The sequence below is a fragment of the Otolemur garnettii genome, unplaced genomic scaffold (assembly GCF_000181295.1).
Source record: "Otolemur garnettii isolate 467f Iridium unplaced genomic scaffold, OtoGar3 scaffold00003, whole genome shotgun sequence".
NCBI classification, from domain to species: Eukaryota; Metazoa; Chordata; class Mammalia; order Primates; family Galagidae; genus Otolemur; species Otolemur garnettii.
This window is the reverse complement of record NW_003852398.1, coordinates 45,684,570-45,706,312: the sequence shown is the minus strand read 5'-3', so window position 1 is coordinate 45,706,312 and position 21,743 is coordinate 45,684,570. Positions and strand designations below refer to the sequence as shown.

The window sequence follows — 21,743 nt, the reverse complement described above, 5'->3', positions numbered from 1 at the left end:
GCTGAGCTTATGAGTGCACTCTTAAGTGGACACATTAAAATGAACATTTGATTCATCACATATCTATGAACATTTAAAGGGAAAGAAGAAAGAAAATTAATATTTAAAAATTATTCTATGTGAGCATGAAGTGTTTTACTTCATATTTGCACTATTATTTCCATTTAATAACTAACCAACAAAAGAAATTTAAGTTTTCATCACTTTATATGTGGCAAGTGAGGGCAATATAGCTAAGAGAATTTAAATAGCTTACCCTAAATCTGATCCATGTGATGGAGTTTGTCTTTGAACTCAAGACTGTCTAACTCACTGCAGCCCCAAGCTCCTGACCCCAGCTCGCATATAGCCTACAGTGTGTGCTCATGCCAAACCAGAGTGATTACTGTCTGGTATCAGGATGCGTATCTTTGCATCATAATGAAAACCACTGGTTGCTATGTTTACAGACAGCCCTGAGTTATTTTAGGTGAGTGTGTGGGCACTCACGTATGCCCCAGAAACATACAGATGTGCAAAGCCACACCCAAACGCACGGGGCAGAAACAGTGCTCTGTGTACTCAATTACAGAATATTGGATGGGATGTAAAAATGATAAGTAAAAAAATACTGTGCTAAAGTAGGAAGCCACTCTTTTGAAAATTAGGATAAAGTGGCTTAGGTAGCGTAGTTTCTAAAAGTTCTTCAGTGAACCTGACCCACCTCCAAAGCTCATTCGCAAATAGCCCAAGTCTCTGTTCTCTTTTCGGACTTGTTCACTGCTGTTTAAGAGATTGTCATCGATAATGTGGACTTTTGAAAATAAATACCATGGCGTATTTTACATCCAAATGCATCAGTTCAATCTAGAGAGAAGATTCACATGAGCCGTTAGAGAAACAGAATGCCCCAGCCCCAGCCCAACTTGAACATTTTTGCCAACTCTTTGGGAGGAAATTGTCCACAAATATTCTACTACACGGATTTTTGGCAGCAGCTGGATGAAATAACATGTCATAATGCATTATGCCCATTAAAAAATGTCTCTTTTATTTGGATTTAATTTAAAACATGATTTTATCAGTCAGGGGTAGTTTCATTTGCAACAATTAAAAATACAAATATTAAAATGGCAAATCCCCATGTGATCGTTTAGCTCTGTGCTCAAGTGTTCAGGACCACAACAGTTCCCAAGCCTATGACGCGAGCAGGGAGGTCAATGCAGCTTCGCCTGCCACTGTGGCTCGGAGCAGTGATTTTGGAATCAACATGCTTATTTGTACACGACATTATTGCTGAACGTACCCTGCAATCCCTTTGGACCTTTTCCGGACACAAACAGATTGGACTTTCAAGTTTTGCGATATGCTGCACAGCTTTCCTCACACTCGATGTGATTTGGGTCTCCATGTGGGGGTCATCAGTGATGCCTGCCTTGTGGGGGTCGTCAGTGATGCCTGCCTTTAGAAAACAGGGAGCTTTATGCATATTCCACACTCTGGAGGAGAAATGTAAATGAGAGAGTAAATTGAACCTGGAGGAGTGACTGGAATACACATGCATGCTTCAATCCATTATGTCACCAGCATCCGTTCTATGTCAATTATTTATTAAATTAACTAAACTAATTTTGAATTAAATTATATTTTCAATCCATACAGAACAATGATTTCTAGGGGGGAAAAAAAAAAATATATATATATATATATATATTCATATACATTTTTTTGGTGGGGGAGACAGAGTAGAGTGCTATGGTGTCATAGCTCACAGCACTCTCAAACCCTTAAACTCAAGAGATCTTATTGCCTCAGCCTCCTGAGTAGCTGGGACTACAGGCCTTCACTACAATGCCCAGCTTGTTTTTGTATTTTTAGTAGACACGGGTTCTCACTCTTGTTCAGGCTGGTCTTAAACCTCTGAGCTCAGGTGATCCACCTGCCTAGGCCTCCCAGAGTGCTGGGATTACAGGCGTGAGCCACCATGCCTGGCCTCTAAGGGTATATATAATAATTATGTTAAGAAATTCTTCATTTTATTTTTGGTAAGATTTTCCCAATTTTAGCTTTAAGAAACATTCGTGAGAAATGATGGGCCTATGAAAATTTGTTATTCTTCACAAACATTGGTTCACGCTAAAAAAAAAAAAAGTAAATTTTAGCAAAAATAGCTTCAATTTCTTTAATAATTGTATGAAAATTTTGATATCGATTTTAGTAATTTACATTTTGTTCATTGTATGTTACCTGTCTTTCTTACAGAATCCCTGTGTTATACTATTCTCCATAATCTTCGATCATTCCTGAAACCACCTATCCCCAGCACTACCTTTAGCTCCAGCTGGCCTCTGGTACTGGTGTTTAGACTGGCGTTACCTTTAAACTTTTTTTTTATTAATTTCCCTGGCTTTTATATGGCTGGTAGGCTTATGACTGATGATTGAGAACCCGTACTTACCATTATTTGATCCACAGTCTATACGCGTATCTCCTAATCCCCGACTGTATCTAATCTCTCTGATGTTATCTTCCAGTGCTCAGTCAAGTGTGGCAAAGGCGTCCGTCACCGGACAGTGAGGTGCACGAACCCAAGAAAAAAGTGTGTGCTCTCTACCAGACCCAGGGAGGCCGAGGACTGTGAGGATTATTCAAAGTGCTATGTGTGGCGAATGGGTGACTGGTCTAAGGTGAGAATCGTTCTGGATAGTCTCAGTAACAGTTTTCAATAATATCAGCATTCCCTGGGTACAAAACCATACCAAATGGAGTTTAAAAGAAGTATAGATAGTAGAGGTACAGATCGTAGCACATGGGGTACTACCTACCACATCCACGTTCTAATCTTAGCTGTCTGTCAGCGTTCATGATCTCTATAGAACTGGGTTAAAAAATGCACCAAGCCCTTGGCACTATACTTGAGAAAGAAACTCTCAAAAAATAGTACCTATTACAGTGTCATTGCCAGTTTTCATTGATACTGTTCTTTCTCAGAATGTTTTTGCATAAATTCATCTAACAAATAGGATATTTTGAGATGAGCAAATTCAAAATATAGTTTTTAATTATAGCAATCAAATGAAGGGGACTCACTTCTTAGAAGGTAAAAGGCAGTCTTCTCACCAATATTTTTGGTTGTGTGTGGTAGAAATGGAAAGGAGCCGAATTCTTGAAATGCTTTGGTCAAATCAAATGTTCACAATTTATTTGGCAAGTAAACAGTCAGCTCAATTCATAATAATTGTAATGCTTAGTTAAAATTCGTGTGAGTCAGGTGGAGCCTCATGTAATCGGGCTATAGAAAATACCTAACCTAGTCACTCTATAAAGTACTAATAAACCCCAGGTTTTAAGATAAAATTCTGATCCTATCTGGGTGAAAATAGCTTTCACTTACTAGTTTTAACCAAATGACCCCCCAGTCGGCTGTGATATTCTATGTTTATTATCATGGAATCATAAAACTACCGGGCTTCCTTTCTCACTCAGATGGACATAAGGGTTTCCATGAAATGTAATCAATTCTCTCTCCTTCCCCTCTGTTTCATAAATGAAAAAAGAATGTGGCATCTGTGGTGTCCACTGGGGCACAGTGGGGAAGCATGATGGCTTTTTCATAAATAACTAACCCTTAAGGACACTCTGGGAGAAATACTTTCAAGATATTATCCCGTTTTTCCAGAGTTGCCCCTCATGAAATCCACTGACATTTCAAATCTACACTGTTTTCTCTTGACAAATTATGCCGTTTCTGTGTAACAAAAGTTTGCCTGTTAACATTGCATCTGAGTTCTCAGTCAACTCTACTCTCTTTCCACTATTTCAAATTTTACATGGGGCCTCGTTAAAGGACACATTTGTAAACAATGTCAATCAATCCCAGACTTCAGAAGTCAGACATACTCAGCTCAAATCGGCGCAGTTTTTGGCTGGTGAGCCATAGAAGGAAACTTCATATTTCAGAGTAAAAAAAATTTGAGGGAGCAGAGGCTTCCATATTAACCACAACTAATTTCTGTTATGTTCAGGATTTGTCTCTCTGATTCTAAGGGAGAGAAGCCCAGTGGGATGACTTGGGAGTCCAGCAGTGCAGGGCATCATGTGTGTACACAGATGGGTAGATTGGTTAAGCCATGGAATGCCTTCAGGTCCTTGTTTCCGTATGAGTAAAATAAGTAAATTGGACGAGTTTTCTAGCTACGTGTACCTTAACTTTCCTTCAGCATTGAAGGCATAGGACAGGATAGGGGAGTAGAAAAAGACCCAGCAAAAGTGTCGGGGTGGAGGGCAGATCACCTGTTATTCCCTCCTCCCTGTGGGAGCTCATTTGTCTCTTTCGCCCAGTGAAATTTTGTACATTTTCTTTAAATGAACTCGTCCTGGTTTAACATGAAAACTACTAGATTAGATGAGCTATGTTCTTCAACTTTGGTGATAAATATTTTTCTTGGAAGAATTAACATTGTTTTATTTTATTTTTAGTAGAGACAGGCTCTTGCTCAGGATGGTCTTGTATTTTAAATGTTAGATGTTGTTAACCCCCAGTTAGCTACAAAACCCAAAAGATGTAATTGCAAAGAATAGAAGTGCCGGGTTTTCTTGTGAAATGTAGCACAGCCGGAAGCTCACACATTGCCGCATATGGAAACATGGCGAGCTAATCTTATCTGCACGTCAAATGCCATTACTTTCGATTAATAAAATGTGCCTGATATGTGGCCTCTGGTGAAAGATTCAACAAAGTCAAATTAACTGTGGTGATCATAAAGAACAGTGATCTTGCTTTCTTGATACTACACCTGAAAAAAAATACATTTTTCAAATTCACCACAATTGCACGTCTGTAACCCTTGAATATACTTGGACTGAATTACTTTTCCTTGGTTTTGTTGTGTTGCTCTATAGCTATCCAACTAGAACATAGCCTTTTGACTGAGAGAAGAAAATGGATAACTCCAATAAATACAGTTGAGCTTTGATCAACTTGGGTTTTGAACTGCATGGGTCCACTTACAGGCAGGTATTTCAACCAAATGCAGATGCTAAATGCCGTACTGCAAGTTATAAAACCCGCTTGTACAAAGAGCCCAGTTTTGGGGGCTGACAGCGAGACTTCAGTAAATGTGATGTGGGTAGAAATGGGTGGTCCTGGATTCAATCCCCCCATATACATACAAGAGATGAGTGTCTTCTATTCCTTTGGCTTTGTTCGCGGGCCTATTTGTTTTCTGTGTTTGCTTATTTAGAAGATCCAGTAAATCGTGTTTTTTTCTCTTAAAGGACGCTCTTTATATGACTATAAATCTGTTCTTTTCCCTGAATCCATTTTCCCTTCTTTATAATGATGGAGGCCTCAGCCTCACAGACTCAAACAGCAGTGTGCACAAATTAAAACCAGTGGCTCCATATGAGTTTTATTGATTTCACCCCCTCTTTTGTACTTCTATGATATCACTTTCATGTCAAAATGAAGGCCATCCCCAAATCATTACAGAGAAAGGGAATAATGCTGGGATTATGAAGCTTCAGTGATTAAAGTATTCGGGGACAGAGAACACACATAAATCTCTTATTCTTATCAGCTGTGTCCTTGGAACAGGAATAGCAACAAGAGGTGGGTAGATTTTTATGCTCCTCAGAGGTCAATTAATCTGTCAGCTTTACTCAAATTCTGCTCATATTTTGAAACTATCAATACTGAAGTAGACTTAAAATTAAGCCTTGGATTAGCTCTAATCAGGAATAGTTGATGTACACTCTATAAAGGCAAACACTCTCATTATGCTCCTCCCTTGATGAGATAGACAGATCACTAGGAGAAATCAAAAGAAAAATAAATGCTCATCTTCTCTCATTGCCTAAGACTCTTTGATGACTATTAGGCAAAAATAATATTGGCTAAATGGAGGTCGACTAAAAATACGGTATATGCCCCAAGCTATGTTCACTGCATTTGTGCCAGACTCCATCCGTGTTTGGGGTGCTTTTGTATGAATAGTGGAAAAATGGCTCTGACATTGAAAGGGAAAAAAAATAGATCCAGGTACACGCAAAGAGAAAAATTTGTTGTAAAACTGGTAGCTCTGATTTCTAGTCGATGTAATAGAGTCTTTATTGAATAATGTTCATGTTTGTTTCATAGAGACTAAAACATTGGTAAAATAGGACACCCACCGTGTGGCGGCTTTGCTCTGGCTTGTGTTAACTGTCACAGTTCTATGCCACATTCTGACTGCCTGTCTGCTATACACATGACCTTAGGGTCTTTCCTGGGAGAGCAGGACACAAGCCACATGTTTCCTGGCAATATAAATCTGCATTTGCTCATTGAGGCTGTCCTAAGCGTGGAACACAGACTTGAAAAATAACATAGTCCCTTACGTTTATGAAATGACCTATTTTCTGTCTGAATTTGACCTTTCTGCCTTTATTTGAACTTCTACAACTTCTGGTTTTCATTACTGGAGGCCAGTGGAGGAGCAAATAAAAGAACATTGTTTATCTTCCTGTTAACACAGAGTTTGGTTCTTTATGAATGTTTTTTAAGGCTAAGCACTTTATTTCTTATAAATTAAGACTATATAAATTTTATATGTTTCTGAACCAAAAAAACCTTTGTCTTCACAGTGTGAGAATGAAGTTTTTATAGAGTTAACTATTCCATGCAGCATTAACAAGTGATTGAAATGTATTCAACAACTGAATTTTGATGAAAAACAGCGCAACTTGGAATTGCACATAATTATTCTTAGTTTATTCTTTAATTCAATTCATATTCTCCAGACTTATTTCATCCTTTAATATGCTAGGAAATGAATAGTTCTGGCCTTGTACATGTATTAACTGATATTTGGACAAGAGATTCATGAGTCTTTTTGAGATGATATAGTATAAAATCATGCTGAAAGCACTGTAACTAGTTTGGCTGGTTTAGTTCTATAGCCACATCTCATTTTTTTGGTAGTAGGTATAAAGTTTAGAGTATAAGGAGGCATTTTTAACTTATCCTGCAAAAGGAAACCAAAATTATTTTCAGCATGTTAAGTGAGAAAAGAGGAATTGGGTAAATCAAGAATCTTAAAGCCAAGATGGTTCTTCCTAATGGATAGGAAAAAATACATTCGCCTAACTAAATGTTTTCTAGTTATAAAAATGATATCTATAGGAATTCTGTTTACTCTGAGATCATTCTCATAGTTGCCTATTTCAAAATGGTGTTTTGCAATAATTTTTAGAAACCTTCTCTGAAAATAATGTATTGGCTAAAAAATATACATATTGTTTTCTTAATAATTTATTTTTATAACTAAAGACCTGCGTGTATGTGGGTTATTTAGTAAATAATAATGTTCTTACCACACATATTACTGACGTTATCGAAATCTATTTGATATATTGTTCCATGAATCTGTGATAACTGTGATAAAATAAGTGCTTCTCTTCCTAAGTTGTTAGCACTCTCATTTTTTTAAATAATCAGCTCTAAAAAGAGAATGTAGGAATTAATCAAGCCGTGCTTTGATATGCTTTGTATACTATGTATACTATGCTTTGTATAATCAAGCATTATAACTTTCAAGTGTTCGCCTGTTGCATAATCATTATTTAAATTAAAACAATGCTGAAAAGATAAATGCAAGCCCAAAGACACAAAAATTTCACAAAGCATTCTTTACGAACATACTTAAAACAAGTCTAGCAAGACAAATAGAAAAGTTACCACCCTGTTACTTTGAAGCTTATCCATATCCAGGTTGCCCAATAGTCAATACAAGTGGCTCCACTACCATGTATCACATATTCCCAAGGAAGACATTCTCTTATCTCTTACTTTTTGTAGTAGTGGATATTTACAGAGGCAGAGCATGTGGATTTGACTCTCTCCATAAATTAACAGGAGGTCTAAGCTCCTAGGGTCTTTGGCCTGACCATCTGCCTTCTGTTTTCTACACAGAAGCATGTCACTCTTCAAAGTCAACATTGACAGTGGTCATTCTGATTTATCACAGTTGGTAGAAACCCATGAATAATCACTGAGGACATGTCTTTCCACTGAAGGAAGCTCAGTGAGCCTTTGGAGTAAAACATAAAGAAATAATCCCAGATATGTCTGATGCGATCAAGAATTTCCTGAGCTAAATGACTACACACTGCGTTTTAATCACACATCTCTGTAACCTAGTGTTTTTGCATTGTCGAAAGGAACAAAAATCACCAAATCTAAAAATCCCAAAGGAAGGCTTTCTTGCTGGCCCATATCTAGGGTAGGACATTAGGACTATGGATTCCCACATGTCTTGACTGACCCAATGCTGGCATACACCCCAGTCCAATTAAGATAAACCAGAAAAGTCTAAGTGAATGGATGTATGGCTTCCTAATTTTAATGCAACTCAATGAAGTAGGGTATGGCAGCTGAGTGGAGGGAAGCTCAATCTCTTGTTAGAAGGATTTCCTATTAGCAGTAAGAGTAAAGAACCAAAATAAGTAGTCTACTAAAATCTAAAAGTGGAAAATGTTAAATATCATCTGAAACTAGAGACCAAAAAATGGATAAAATGAGAACTGCTATAATGGAGCAAATACATCGTCAAGTAAACGCATTAGTAAAGCTGGTATACCAAGGACATGAATGTGATCATTTTTATAAGACCAAACTCATACTAATTTAAGAATTCTTTTAGACTTGCATCTTGTTCCATGAAAAACTTGTTCCTTTGGATGTGATCCTCGTGTATGAGAAATGCTGGTGTTACACAAAGATGAGTGAATATCTTTGCTGTAGGGTGTTTCCTTTAACATTCTTCTATAGGGTGTTGCCTGTGGCTCAAATAGTAGGGCACCAGCCCCATATGCTGGAGATGGTGGGTTCAAACCCAGCCCCGGCCAAAAACTGCCAAAAAAAAACAAAAAAAAAAACATTCTTCTATATTTGGTAAATTACAAAGAGGAGGCTATATTCTTTCTCCTCTCTTTTTTCTGTTTGACAAAGATCACCTTTGTAGAGGATGTAGGTAGTTTGTTATTTAGCACAATACACTTTGGGTTATTTGAATTTCAAAGACTAGTTGTGTGGATGTTTTTTTCTACCCAGAGAATATTTGTAGCTTGAAACGAAACTGAAATTATTTATAATCTAGAGAATTGTTCTTGAAATTGATCAGCATTTCTATTCAGAATTATTTTTTAATTCTGTCTATAAATCTACTGCTATTTGAAAAAGATAATTACAATTATCTTACAATTTTTGTAATTATAAATTATCACAAGAGACAGGAAAATTTGAACAGCCAAACTCTGAAAACAAATTTGAAACTGTCACACTGAAAACTATCATTGTTAGATCAATCAAGCAATAAAATAAATCAAAACTCTCACTGTTAGATGAATCAAGTAAATAAACTAGAGTAAAGCTTAGTTTTCAAGCATTTGGACATTAAATAAACCTGTCCCAAGAAATCCCTACAGAGGAATATTTTGCATTATATTTATCTTGAAAATTGTTTATACCAAAAAAAAAAGACTCAATAATAAATAGGATTCACTTTTTCAAGAAAGATTTTCTATTTTGTTTTTTAGTTATATCCACTGTGCACTTATAAAACTTGCTATTCACCATTACATCTGAAGAAATCATGCAGAAAATCCCCAAACTATTGGCTATCAAATTGTTTTCTCTCTGTCTCTTTGCACTGCCAGAAAATGCGAAATTTTTATGCATTGCGATCATTTTTTTATTTTTAAAATCTCTTGAGGGTCGTATTTATTACCCCAGATATAAAAAATTAAGAATTTAATTTCCAAAATATTTGAGTTGCTGAAAGTAATCAAATACATTTGGCTAGTATTGGACAGAGGAGAAATATATGTATTAGCTTAAAAAGTATGAGGCACATTTATTATCTCTGTGTATCTTCTTCTATCCAAAGAAAATTCATAAGTCAGAGAGATTGAAGATGTCTCTCTCTCTCTCAGATTTTACATATAAATATAATCTGTGTGTATGTGTGACCATATGTATAATATATGACACATATACATAATAATAAATGCAGACATAAGAATGTGGGTTTAATGTCCTTTAGAAAATGCAAGAGAAATAATATTAAAAAATATAAAATCCAAAGGATTTAACAATACTCTCTTGATAGGTTCTAGAAACAGTACTAGGCTCTTGAAATAATACTTTCTATTAGTGCTCTTATGCAGCATACCAGGGAATATATAATGTTATCTTCTAAATCATAGCTGAAAGTGATTTAGTAAATAAGTGTAATTGTGTTGCTTTTGATATTCTTTAGAGGAAGATGGCGCGTGAATCGTGCCAAATCTCATTTTTGTGATGCTGAACCTCAAGAGGACTGTGTTGGGGGAGGGGCATTGGGAGAGGGTCACGTGAAAAAACATAATGGAATTTGATAAGAATGTTACAAAATTAAAAGCAATAGTCTTAGCATTGAATTGTTTTTACTTAGATTTACCTAAGTGTATGTTCATCAAATACCAGAGTCTCTCCTGAGATAGACATAACCAGATCACCAGGATAAGTAGAGAAAAGCAAATTCAAAAGGCAAGGAGAAATGTGCAAATGTTCAGCAGTTGGAAAGGCAACACGTGAGGTCTTTGGATAGAAAAAGCAGCAAAAAGGAAAAGTTGCTTTCACAACAGCTCCCCGGGCTTTCAGGATGACTGGGTGGTCTCCAGCATCCACACCAGCCGGGTTCAGACCAGATTGTGTTATCTGAAGATGAGCAATTCTTTCACCTTAAACCCCTCATTTGTAAAATGTACCAAAGTATAGTATTCAAAAGAGTATTCAAAATGCTCTAAATACGCAAGTAAAAGTAATAATCCATCATCAGTGATGTGCCTAGTCCAGGGAAAGGTATTCTGAGCTACTTAAAATAAAATTTTATTTAATTTTAAATTAATTTTAATTTATTTTCTAAGTAATTTAACTCCTCAGCCTTAGGAAATAAAACACAAATAGTAGAATGAATTAGAAAAATATACATCTATAAGCTTGTATTCTATAGGACAGAATATGTGTGAGCCCACATAGCATAATAAATAAACCAACAAACATGTTTAGAAATAATCTAAACATGTGTACACATGTTTGCACACACATGAGAGAAGTGGATTGTGGTTATCATGGTGTGACCAGAGACCTCAAAACCTGGCCACATGTAAGCCTAGCACTCTGGGAGGCCCAGGTGGGTGAATTGCTTGAGTTTAGGAGTTCAAGACCTGCCTGAGCAAGAATGAGACCCTGTCTCTACTAAAAATAGAAAATTTAGCTGGGTGTAGTCACAGAGACCTATATCATGGCTACTTAGGAGATGGAGGCTAGAGAATTGTATCAGTCAGCTCAGGAGTTTGAAGCTGCAGTGAGCTATGATGCCACCACTGCACTCCACCAGGGCGACAAAGCAAGACTGTCTTTAAAATAGAACAAAACAGGCCAGGCACAGTGGCTCACGTCTGTAATTCTAACACTGGGAAGCTGAGACAGGTGGATTGCCTGAGTTCAGGAGTTCAAGACCAGCCTGAGCAAAAGTGAGACCCTGTCTTTATTAAAAATAGAAAAGTGAGTCCGGCATTGTGATGGGCACTGGTCGTCCCAGCTACTCAGGAGGCTAATGCAAGGGGATCGCCTGAGCCCAAAAGTTTGAAATTGCTCTGAATAAGGATGCCACAGCACTCTACCCAGAGCACAGAGACTCTGCCTCAAAAAAAAAAACAAAAAAAAAACGCCCATAAATAAAACCGTCATACTTAACTCATACTTTTTAATCCTTACATTTTTTCAGGTTGTCATATTGGAATGATTGATGTAATGGGTGTAGGGAAATGAGGTCTTGGGACCAGAATACCTAAGATAGTTCAGTGTATACAGTTAGAGATCCCTGATTTGAATTCTGGATTTTCTCTTACAATGAGTTAATCAGCTCAAATGAAATAATTCATAGGAGGTTCTTGACCGAGTGTCACATAGACAGCAACTACATGATTGCTGACTATTTATGTTGTAACATCAGTGAGGATGGGGAGAAATGGGTGGAGCTTGAGAAACTTTTGTGAGGTTAAATTGAACAGAACTGGGGTTTATTGTATGTAGAGGGAGGGTTTCTGGAGAACTCCCAGGTTAGATTTTCAGCCTCCGCAACTCACATGGATGATAATTCTATGGTATGAGACCAAAACCTCTGATTAAGTTTACATGAGAAGATTGTGAAGTCTACTTTGGACTATATATTTCATGCAACCAAAAAAGAGTTCAATGCTAGCTATGGGCAGATCAGAGGAGAGGTACGGGATGGTGATAACAGTTCTGGAGTCATCAGCATCTTTACAACTTTAAAGCCTAAGTGTGCCTGGGGAGGGAGTGTGGCCGAGAGAAGGTGCAGGCTGGAGAGATGCCCCTTTAAAGGTGTGTAAGAGAAGTGGCCACAAGCAGTGGGCACTGAGAAAGGGTCTTTCAGAAGAGTGAGAGGAAAATCATAAAAACAAAAGGAAAAAACATTTTTTAAGAAGGTTCAATGATACAGGGCTGGAATTTAAGGGAACTAGGGTCCAGTGTCTTTAGTCTCAACTCAAACTTCATCTGCTATAAGGCATTGCTGTAGCACTTCAAATTTTATATATTTAAACCTAAGTTCTTTATTATATTTCTTCACACCAAAGCCTCCACTCTCAGTCCTCTCAAAAATGTCAAAATCTTCTCCCCACCCACCCAGGCAAGAAGCTATCCTGGAGCTTCTATTCTTACCCAGTGGGGTTTTAACTCAGTTCTCTCTACTGGAGGACAGTCTGCAGTCCCTCTTATTCTTTCCTCGGGATTAGAGTAGCAGTTTCCTCACCTTCACATCTCCTTCCACAGATGACTTCCTCGCTTCCTGAGCAGCACTGTACTGTCAACGCCCAGATACACTGGCACAAAACTTTCATATTGTAACCTAACATACCTATTCAGCATGGTCTCACCATTTTCATTAACTCAAGCATTTCCACTAAGCTCAGATCTGAGCAGTGTGTACTTCTAGAATCTTCTTCTTATTGTCTATATAGTTCTCGATGTTTACAATGTGTTTCTTGCAACTATCCAGATTCTCCAGGACCAGCTCAAGTGCCTAATTTCTCAGAGGTCTTCCCCAATATAGGAAGCCTCAGAACTCCTTGACACCTACTGATCACAGCAGCCTTTTTTCCCCCAATGAGTTATTTATTGTCTTACCTTGTCACTACTTCCTTAAAGATCACTTAACTCCCTTACCGTTCTCCCAAGTCTCTCTCAGCAACCAGAACCTTGTACTCTATGCGGGGAACATTTAGGAATGAATGACTCCAAAATATTTTTTCATAAGATAACATAAAAAAAAGTGTGACACGTTCCATCATTGTATTTCTTTTCTTCTGTAGCGTGGTCTAGGTGATTTTTCTGACTCTAATTCAATAACAACTAAGATATTTTGTATTATTTTGCAACAAGAGAATTAATAACTTATTTTCCAGGAAAATTTAACTCATCAATGTGATTTTCTGTCGTCATAGGACTCCCTTTATCTCTTTCCCTGTTTATTAACTCAAACAACTTGAAAAGGCGATTTTTTTAAAAAGTAAACACACTCTTATTTGAATATCATGGTATTTGAGCCAAGAAAAGGTTTTTAAGGTTGAGTTTCAAGGAAGCTGTCGAACTTTTTGGCATCCTCTTGAGTCCATTTGGCTGAAATACCCACCATCAGGTTAGCCATTACCGACCCTAGAAGAGAAACTGTGGATGAGACTAAAGCTAATTAAGATTTTTCTCTATGAGCTAGCAGATATGTGGTTGACTTTACATTGGAATAAGATAAAGGTAGCTGTATGATGCTTTCTGTGCTATTTTAAATCAAGGTTTTACTTATTAAAATAAACAAAAAACATACACTTTCTCTCTTACATGGCCACAAGTGGATCTTACCCATTTTGACATAGAATTGTTGGCCTGGAGAGCATTTTATTTGAAAAGGCAATTTAATCACTGCCATTCTAAGTCATTCTCCCTGATAGGCAGATGTTTCACCGGAATGACTGTCATAGAAGTGAAATGTCTTGATATGCTTTTCTTTTACACCAGCAATACCTGGTGATTTGTGGGTTGAGCTCCAGCAGAATTGCACGTTTGCCTGAGACTTGGTGTATGTTAATTACTTCTAAATGCAAATGACTTCTTTTATTCCATTTGGTTATTTTAACAGTTCTTTTATAACATACTTGGTCCTCTCTAAATCATTTATATGTAATTTGTTTGATTCTATCACACACACTTCCCTGATTTGCTGTACCTGTGTGCGAACATTGTCACTAAAAAGACCAGAAGAGTTTGAACTTTAGCTCCAAAAATAAAATGAATTAACTAATCACACACGCACAAATATCTGACCCCGAGGAGCAGATTTCAATTTCAAATACTCATGTGTTACATAAGGCAGGCATTTGACTTTTAAAAGGCACTGAAACACACACTGAAATAAATAGCAAATCCTTAAAAACAAACCTAACTTTTGTTCTTTACTATGCTTGTTTCACACTCACTTTATTAAAAAGAGAAAGATGGAACTGCCAGGCATATACATAAATGAATAGGAATGCTGTGCTAATAATTTCCAGTAGAAGTCATCCTTCAGTTTCCTTATGAGGTCCTCTCTCCACCGTGAGTGCTACTTCACTCTTGTTAAACCACTTTGGAATAATCCATTTATTCCTAAAGACAAATTATCCTACTCAGTGCTGTTACCCTTGTTACAGATCAGCACTTAGCATTATAGATTGTGTCAGGTTCTGTAAGATGGTCTATTATATTTTTTGAGGGGAAAAAACATTTGAGCTCTGCCAGTGACAATTTTCCCTTAATTTAGGAATTCCTATTTCTTACAGAGGCCAGCTGGAAATGAGCAAAGCATTACAGAGCCTTCTTTAGCTGTTGGCCTGGAGAATACACATTCTCTCCAAAATATATATCTTTGGCACAGTCTAGAAGTAAGGAATCTCGGGTAATCTCTGTGTTGGCCAAGTTTGGGAATTATTATTTTTAACCCCTAAATACACGGAAGTGGATTTTTTTTTTAAGGAATTAGAAATACATACCAGCGTTAGTTAGGTTTTTAATCTAACAAAACGTTCAATAAATACTGTATGTTGGTATTTTTCTCTATTGGGTTTTCTGCCTCTTTGCTAAAGTCTTTAAAATGACATTTTATAGGATTTACAGCTTGAAGAATTTTACAGTTACTTTAAGCTTGTGTTTAACATGGGCAGATTAATAATTCCATAAACTCACTAACAAACTAGTAGATAATATAACCTAAATCTACAAATTACTTATACTGTAATCTTACTTACAAATTACTTATATTGTATGATCCCCATTGTAAGTAATTTAAAAATTCAGACTGACAGATAACCAGTTAGCACCAAAACAGTACTTATGTGCCTTTTCTGAAGTTCTGAAATGAAAGTTAGAAATTAAGAATTAACTAGTAACCTTAAAGCTTAGAATTTTACCCTGGATTCTCAATATTTAAGACCAGTTATGGGCAGGGCATGGTGGCTCACGCCTGTAATCCTAGCACTCTGGGAGGCCAAGGTGGGTGAATTGCCTGAGCTCAAAAATTTGAGAGCCAGCCTAAGCCAGAGTGAAATCTCGTCTCTAAAAATAGCTGGGCGTTGTGGTGGGCACCTGTAGTCCCAGTTACTTGGGAGGCTGAGTCAAGGGAATTGCATAAGCCCAAGAGTTTGAGGTTGCTGTGAGCTATGATGTCATAGCACTCTACTGAGAGCAACAAAGTGAGACTCTGTCTCAAAAATTTAAAAAAAGATTAAAATATTAAAAAAAAGAGAGACCAGTTATGGAATTCTATTTTTAGCCCATGTTCAAAATCACATATTACTTCAAATTATTGGTTAGTGGACAAATAAAGACTATTTTCCATAACAACAGTCAGTTGGGTAGATTATTGCAATGCATATTTTCAAAATGATATGGTTAAAATCTCAAATGATCAGTTTGGGAAATACTTCATTCTAACAATAAAATATTTGTTTCTTTTTTCTTTTGAGCTCTTTTACTCTAAGAGCCAGTCAGAACACCTATCATATGCTTTAATTCTAGGACAGTGATTTTTATGTCTCTTCCTTTCACATTCACTTGAGAAGCATTAAGAAATCTTAATTATGCTGGGTGTGGTGTGGTTTATGCCTATAATCCCAGCAGAGAGGCCAAGGCAGGCGGCTTGCTTGAGCTCAAGAGTTTGAGACCAGCCTGAGCAAGAGGGAGACCTGGTCTCTAAAAACAGCCAGGTGTTGTAGTGGCTGCCTGTAGTCCTAGCTACTCAGGAAGCTGAGGCCAGAGAATTACTTGAGCCAAAAAAACTGAGGTTACTGTGAGCTGTGATGCCATGGCACTCTACTAAAGATAAGAAAGTGAGAGTCTCAAAATAAGATATCTTAATTTTTCAAAGGAAGAATTGAGTCAATGTCACAATGCAAGCATTGTTATTCATGGAAGTTAAATTTAGAGAAACAGCAAAATTGCTGGACAGTGAGGGTACAAGCAATCAAGAATAGCATGTGAAATAATATAGTGGATCTCAGAATCCGTGGATCACAGAAGCAACACAAGAGTCAGACCAGTAGAAAGAATGAATGTCTGCTCTCTAAACAAAAGAATGGTTAAGAGACATTTAGGAATATCCCATTTATAATGTGTTCTTAAGTGAAAATTAACTTGTCTAAAAGTACATAGGTTACTTTTTGGACTAAGAGACAACGATGCTCTTTGGTGACTTTGACAGAACATGATATTGGGTGGGTTAGTCCAGGAACCACTGCATTAATTTCTACATGATTTATGAATTCTCAATGACAGAAAGACATTTTATACCTTACAAAAGTAGATTTGAGCTGTACTATAGACAAGCCTTGAAGAATCCATCAAATTCATGAATACCTTTTCCTCTCGCCTCATTTGGGCACTGCATACATTTGTAGATGGCTATTTATTGCTGCTTGGATAGCCCCCTGGCTTTGAGTTAAATGTTTTATCAATTTCAGTATATTTCAGTGCATGTTTACTGTCATTCACTGGTATTTAGTGCATACCTGCTAAGCATAGTGTGATTCCTGTGGAAAAAATACATGAAGTTATCTTAATAAACATATTCAACTGTATCATAAAATGAATATTTGCATATAAAACAATAAAAATTGAACAGCAGAATACATTCATATCTTCTATGTAGCATTTGATTCATCAAAAACATTGTTATACCATTGTGCTAATTTAGACCTCGTTATCCTCAGTTCCTAAAAATGCATCAGAGTAGACTTGAAACATTTTATTTTCATCAGGCCACAGTTATTCCACAGTACATGCTCACTGCTCCTGAATATACTCAACCTGGGGCATCAGTGAAGGTCTCAAAACAAAGGCCATTCTTGGAGCACCTTCTATAAGGTATTTGCCTAGTTTTCAAAATATTAACCAAGATCTTGGCAATACTTCCTATGAACGCCATAAGGTAATACCTCATCAAGAGTGAAATTTCCACGTTCAGTTTCTTTCTGCAATTCACCTTTTCTGTAGTATCTCTTCAGTTATTCGTCTTGGGCAGAAGAAAGGATTTCACACCTTGTTTTTTTCAAAAAAAGAACTCCACGGCCATTGAGAGCTCATTTTGTCCCTTTGTTTTTATAATAATATCATAGTTAAGAATTTTTAAGACTTTTTAGTGTGTTTTTCCTTCCTACAAATTTCCATTTCCCCTCATTTTTTTGTATTTAGACCAATGCATATATTTTCCAAATCACTCTGTTAACAGCCTATCAGCCTGCTCTTTAGCAGTTCTGCTAAACCCTGTACATTCAGTGTTGTCACCTAACTTAGTAACTATAACTTTCTAAGAGTGCATACCTGTATTTATCACTAGCTTAGCCTTGGTCATTTTTAGAAAAAATATAAACCACTGAGTTAAGTAAACATCGACTCTGCCCTTCCACAAACTTGGACATGGCTAATACGTCTCAACTATTTTCCTTTTGGTTAGTTTTTTAAATGAAATTTTCTTAGGTTAAAGGAGTCAATCAGCTCTTACTGGAGAAAATTAAAATGACAAGTAATAAAGTAGAAAATGGCAGAAAATTAAGTTTTAGAGAATGGGAATGTTTATGGAGTTTGACAACATAAATCTCATTTCAAAAGATGAAGCCTTTTCCTTGTTACCAAGTTGATTTGCGAACATTTGTATTTGAGCTTCTCGTTGACTTCCGATCATTTAGACAGTCCAAACCATTTCTATGGTGAGCAGTTCTCTCTTATCAGGTTTAATGTTTGACGTATGAGCTACAGTGTAGACACAACATAATACAGTCTTAGAAATTATCATTAGTGACACGGGGCAAGAAAAGATTTATTCCATCATAAGGGAAAGCTATGCTGACATTATTTATACCCATGTGCAGGGAAGCTCATAATTTTCTTAGGCAGATTGAAATGATGACTATCACCAAGTCAATAAAACAAATAAAATACGCTCATTTTCAGAGAGTTCGGCGCTTATTTTTTGATGGAGGGGAGGGATTACCAATATCAATTTTCCTTGTACTTGTCATCCCTGTAAAAAATCTGCTTACCTCCTAAATCATTGTGAACAATTTTCTATAAAGTCTACTCTAAACATTACCGCTTCCTTTTTACTCTTGTAAACCTGGGATATCATGATTATGTTTCCTGTTCAGAATTAAAGGCTAATAGTACATGGAATTGATTTATGAGGTGCTTTGTTTCAAAGGCCCTGTGAGGCAATATTAAACTGTTTGGGGAACAGATTATTAACAGACAATACAAGTCTCTCTTTTTTTTAAATACTCTAATCAGGGAGATTTCCTGGTGAAAGAAACATCAATGGCAAGTTGACCAGTAAACCTGCGTTTCTTTACTAGTTGCTGGCAAATTAATGTTGACATTTTAGCATTTTGGCCTTTAATGGAAGTCTGTAGCGCTGGCTTGTTTCAAATACATATTTAAATTTATCTGATGCATGTGTGAAGAGCAAGGTTTAAAATCTATTAGAAAGAAAGACTGGGGCAAAGGAGAAAAGAAGAAAGGAAGGGTGGAGAGAGCGCCATTGAAAAGCCATCCACCCTTCTTATCAAACCATTTGGAATATCATACTACAGAGATGTCTGAATAAAAACTATATTGTGGATACAGTGAAAAGAATATCATATTTGGAATCAAAAGACTTGCATTTGAGGGTTTTTTCCTCCTTCTTATGGGTGCGTCTTCTTCATAAGTCCATCCCTGACCATGCCATCTGAATTGCAAAACTCCCCATCCCCCCTTTCACCCACCTCTCTCAGCTTTGTTTTGTTGTTTTCCCCGTGGTCTCTGTTAACATCTCAAATACAGTATATTGGGGTGAAGTAAAGAGTAAGGGGCAGTGGTCAGAGGTGGTAGGGGAAGGAGGAAGCAGACATCACTTTAAGTGGCCCCAAAGTAGGACCCAAAGCCTAAATTCCAGGAGAGTGAATGAGTACTGTGTGCTGTCTTGGGCTTCTTCTTTAAGAAGTGATGGTGTAAAGAGCAAACAGGTGGAATACTTTATACAGGACAGTGGTTGAAATAAAAATTGGAATGAATGGGTTCCAGAGAGCAGAGTACTCAGATCTGTGGACACCAATCTGCAGAAACAGCCAGAACTTCAAAAAGCAGGTCAGGAGCAACATGGAGAGGGGAAGATGAGAAACTGCCCTGAGGAAGAAGACATCAGGTCCGCACAGAAAAACGTCAAAGTGAAAAGAAAAAAGAGCAAACAGCAAATACCTGGAAATGGAGATGGTGGCCACACCTCAGCCTCCTTGGAAGAAAGGGCCCCAGGTAGGTCCTACTGCTGAAATGAAGAAAAAGTCACGAACAGAGTTGTAAAAGATTCCTGAAGAGCTAAAACCTGGGCTTGCTGATCACATAAATACCAGGCAAAAACAGCTCTTCTATCTTCCTGCCAAGAAGAATGTGGATTCTATTCTGAAGGATCATGCAAATTACTGGAAATCTCCTGGAATCACAGTTAATAAGGAGTACACTGCTAATGAAGTCGTGGAGGGATAAGAGCACTTCCATGTAATGTTGGGCACTCAGCTACTCTACAAACCTGAGACACCTCAGTCTGCTGAAATTCTTGCAGATCGCCCTGATGCACCAGGTCCCACGTGTAGGGAGCACCACATACACAGGTGCACCACATCTGTGGAGGTTATTTGCAGGAATTGGAGAGATGTTGGCCTGTACACCTTTGAATGAGAAGAGCCTTGCTTTATTCCTGAATTATCTTCATGATTTCCTAAAGTGCCTGGCAATGAACTCTGCAACTCTGTCTGTTGCCAGCATTTATTAAGTAGCTCTTCCTAGATACCATCAGAAGGCTGTGTGACATGTTCTCACCCATATGGGTTTAGATTTCTGTCCACATATTTTTGTATTTTTTGTTGTTTTATAAAAGCAACGTACATTGGAGATGTTCTCCTATAACAGAATTGATAGGGTTTTTTTTTCCTTTCCTTACTTTTTTTTTTTTTCCATTTCAAAGTTGCTACCAGTGTTTTCAGTCATGGATAAAAGAGGGACATGCCGTGGGTGTTTGACTGCCGAGCTCACAAAGGTGCTTTGAATACCGCTGGTTCTATTCCTTTGATACCACACACTTTTATAAGACGTGTCAATGCTATATGACACAATGCTCTGATTCCGAGTGCCAGAGGTTTATTAATTCAGCATACACAGGTAAACACGACCATCCACCTGTGCTGCTCTTTTAATGGTGCTTAAAGTAAGGAGCTCATCCTTGGCAAGTCATCCACGATCCATGTTGTTCCTTGGGCATCTTTTCTTTGCTCAAATGGTTAAAGAATGGGGGCTTGTTTCATGGTTTTTGTATGTGTGTCCAATGTGCATTTTCATATGATAGACACAATGCCTTGTGTGGCTAGTGTTCTGGAAAAGTCGCTCTTCTAGGGATTGTTTTTCAGATCTTCAGTAATCCTTTTTCCTTAAATTTCAAAGATAAAACAATAAAATAAAATGTAATCTAACTTTATTTTCTTGCTCCTGCTTCCCCTGATCCACTGTAAGCACCACAGGGACACCTTTTCCTGTCTGTCCTGTCCAGTGTCATGTCCCAGTCTTCAGAACAGTGTTTGACACCTTAGCTGCTTTCAGGAACTATTTATTCACTGAATGAATGAACAAAATAAGTCTGTGTGCCTCACGCTTTCCACTTGTAAAATGATGAAAGTTGTAAGGAAGATAAATAAGACATTCTGTGTAAAAGCATATTCAGTAATGCCTGGAACACAGTGGCTAATTCATATGTCCGTTCATTTGTGTTTATTGTCTAATACATAGACCTGATGGTCTGTTGTAAATAGATAGGGCAACTCTGTGTCCCTAGGTTACCCAGAACTGTACCACTATTTTTTTTTTAAATGTAATACTGTTTATTTAACTTCAAAAACATTTCAGCATTCTAAACATACAAAAAATAACAGAACGTTGCAAATGTGTTTAAGTACAGAAGGTTCTTGAACTTTCATTGATGCAGTGGCTCTTCCGCTTGCCGCTTTGCCAACAATGAAGAGTTCTACGGTTTGTTTTAAAACAAACAGTTTAAAAACTACCGCACTTAACTAAAAAAAAAATCCAAACACTTCTCATGCCAGCTGACCCC

General features: G+C 37.2%; 1 protein-coding gene and 1 pseudogene across 1 annotated transcript in view; both read left to right on the top strand.

Annotated features, from left to right (window-relative positions):
- The window catches only part of ADAMTS19 (ADAM metallopeptidase with thrombospondin type 1 motif 19), a 208,781-nt gene that overhangs the window by 180,518 nt on the left and 6,520 nt on the right, over positions 1–21,743 (top strand). The window contains exons 21-22 of the mRNA XM_003782335.3: positions 2,242–2,330; positions 2,514–2,666. Of these exons, the coding sequence (XP_003782383.3) occupies positions 2,242–2,330; positions 2,514–2,666 (242 nt within the window). The remainder of the gene's footprint in view (positions 1–2,241; positions 2,331–2,513; positions 2,667–21,743) is intronic.
- Positions 16,504–20,450, top strand: LOC105887214 (annotated as a pseudogene).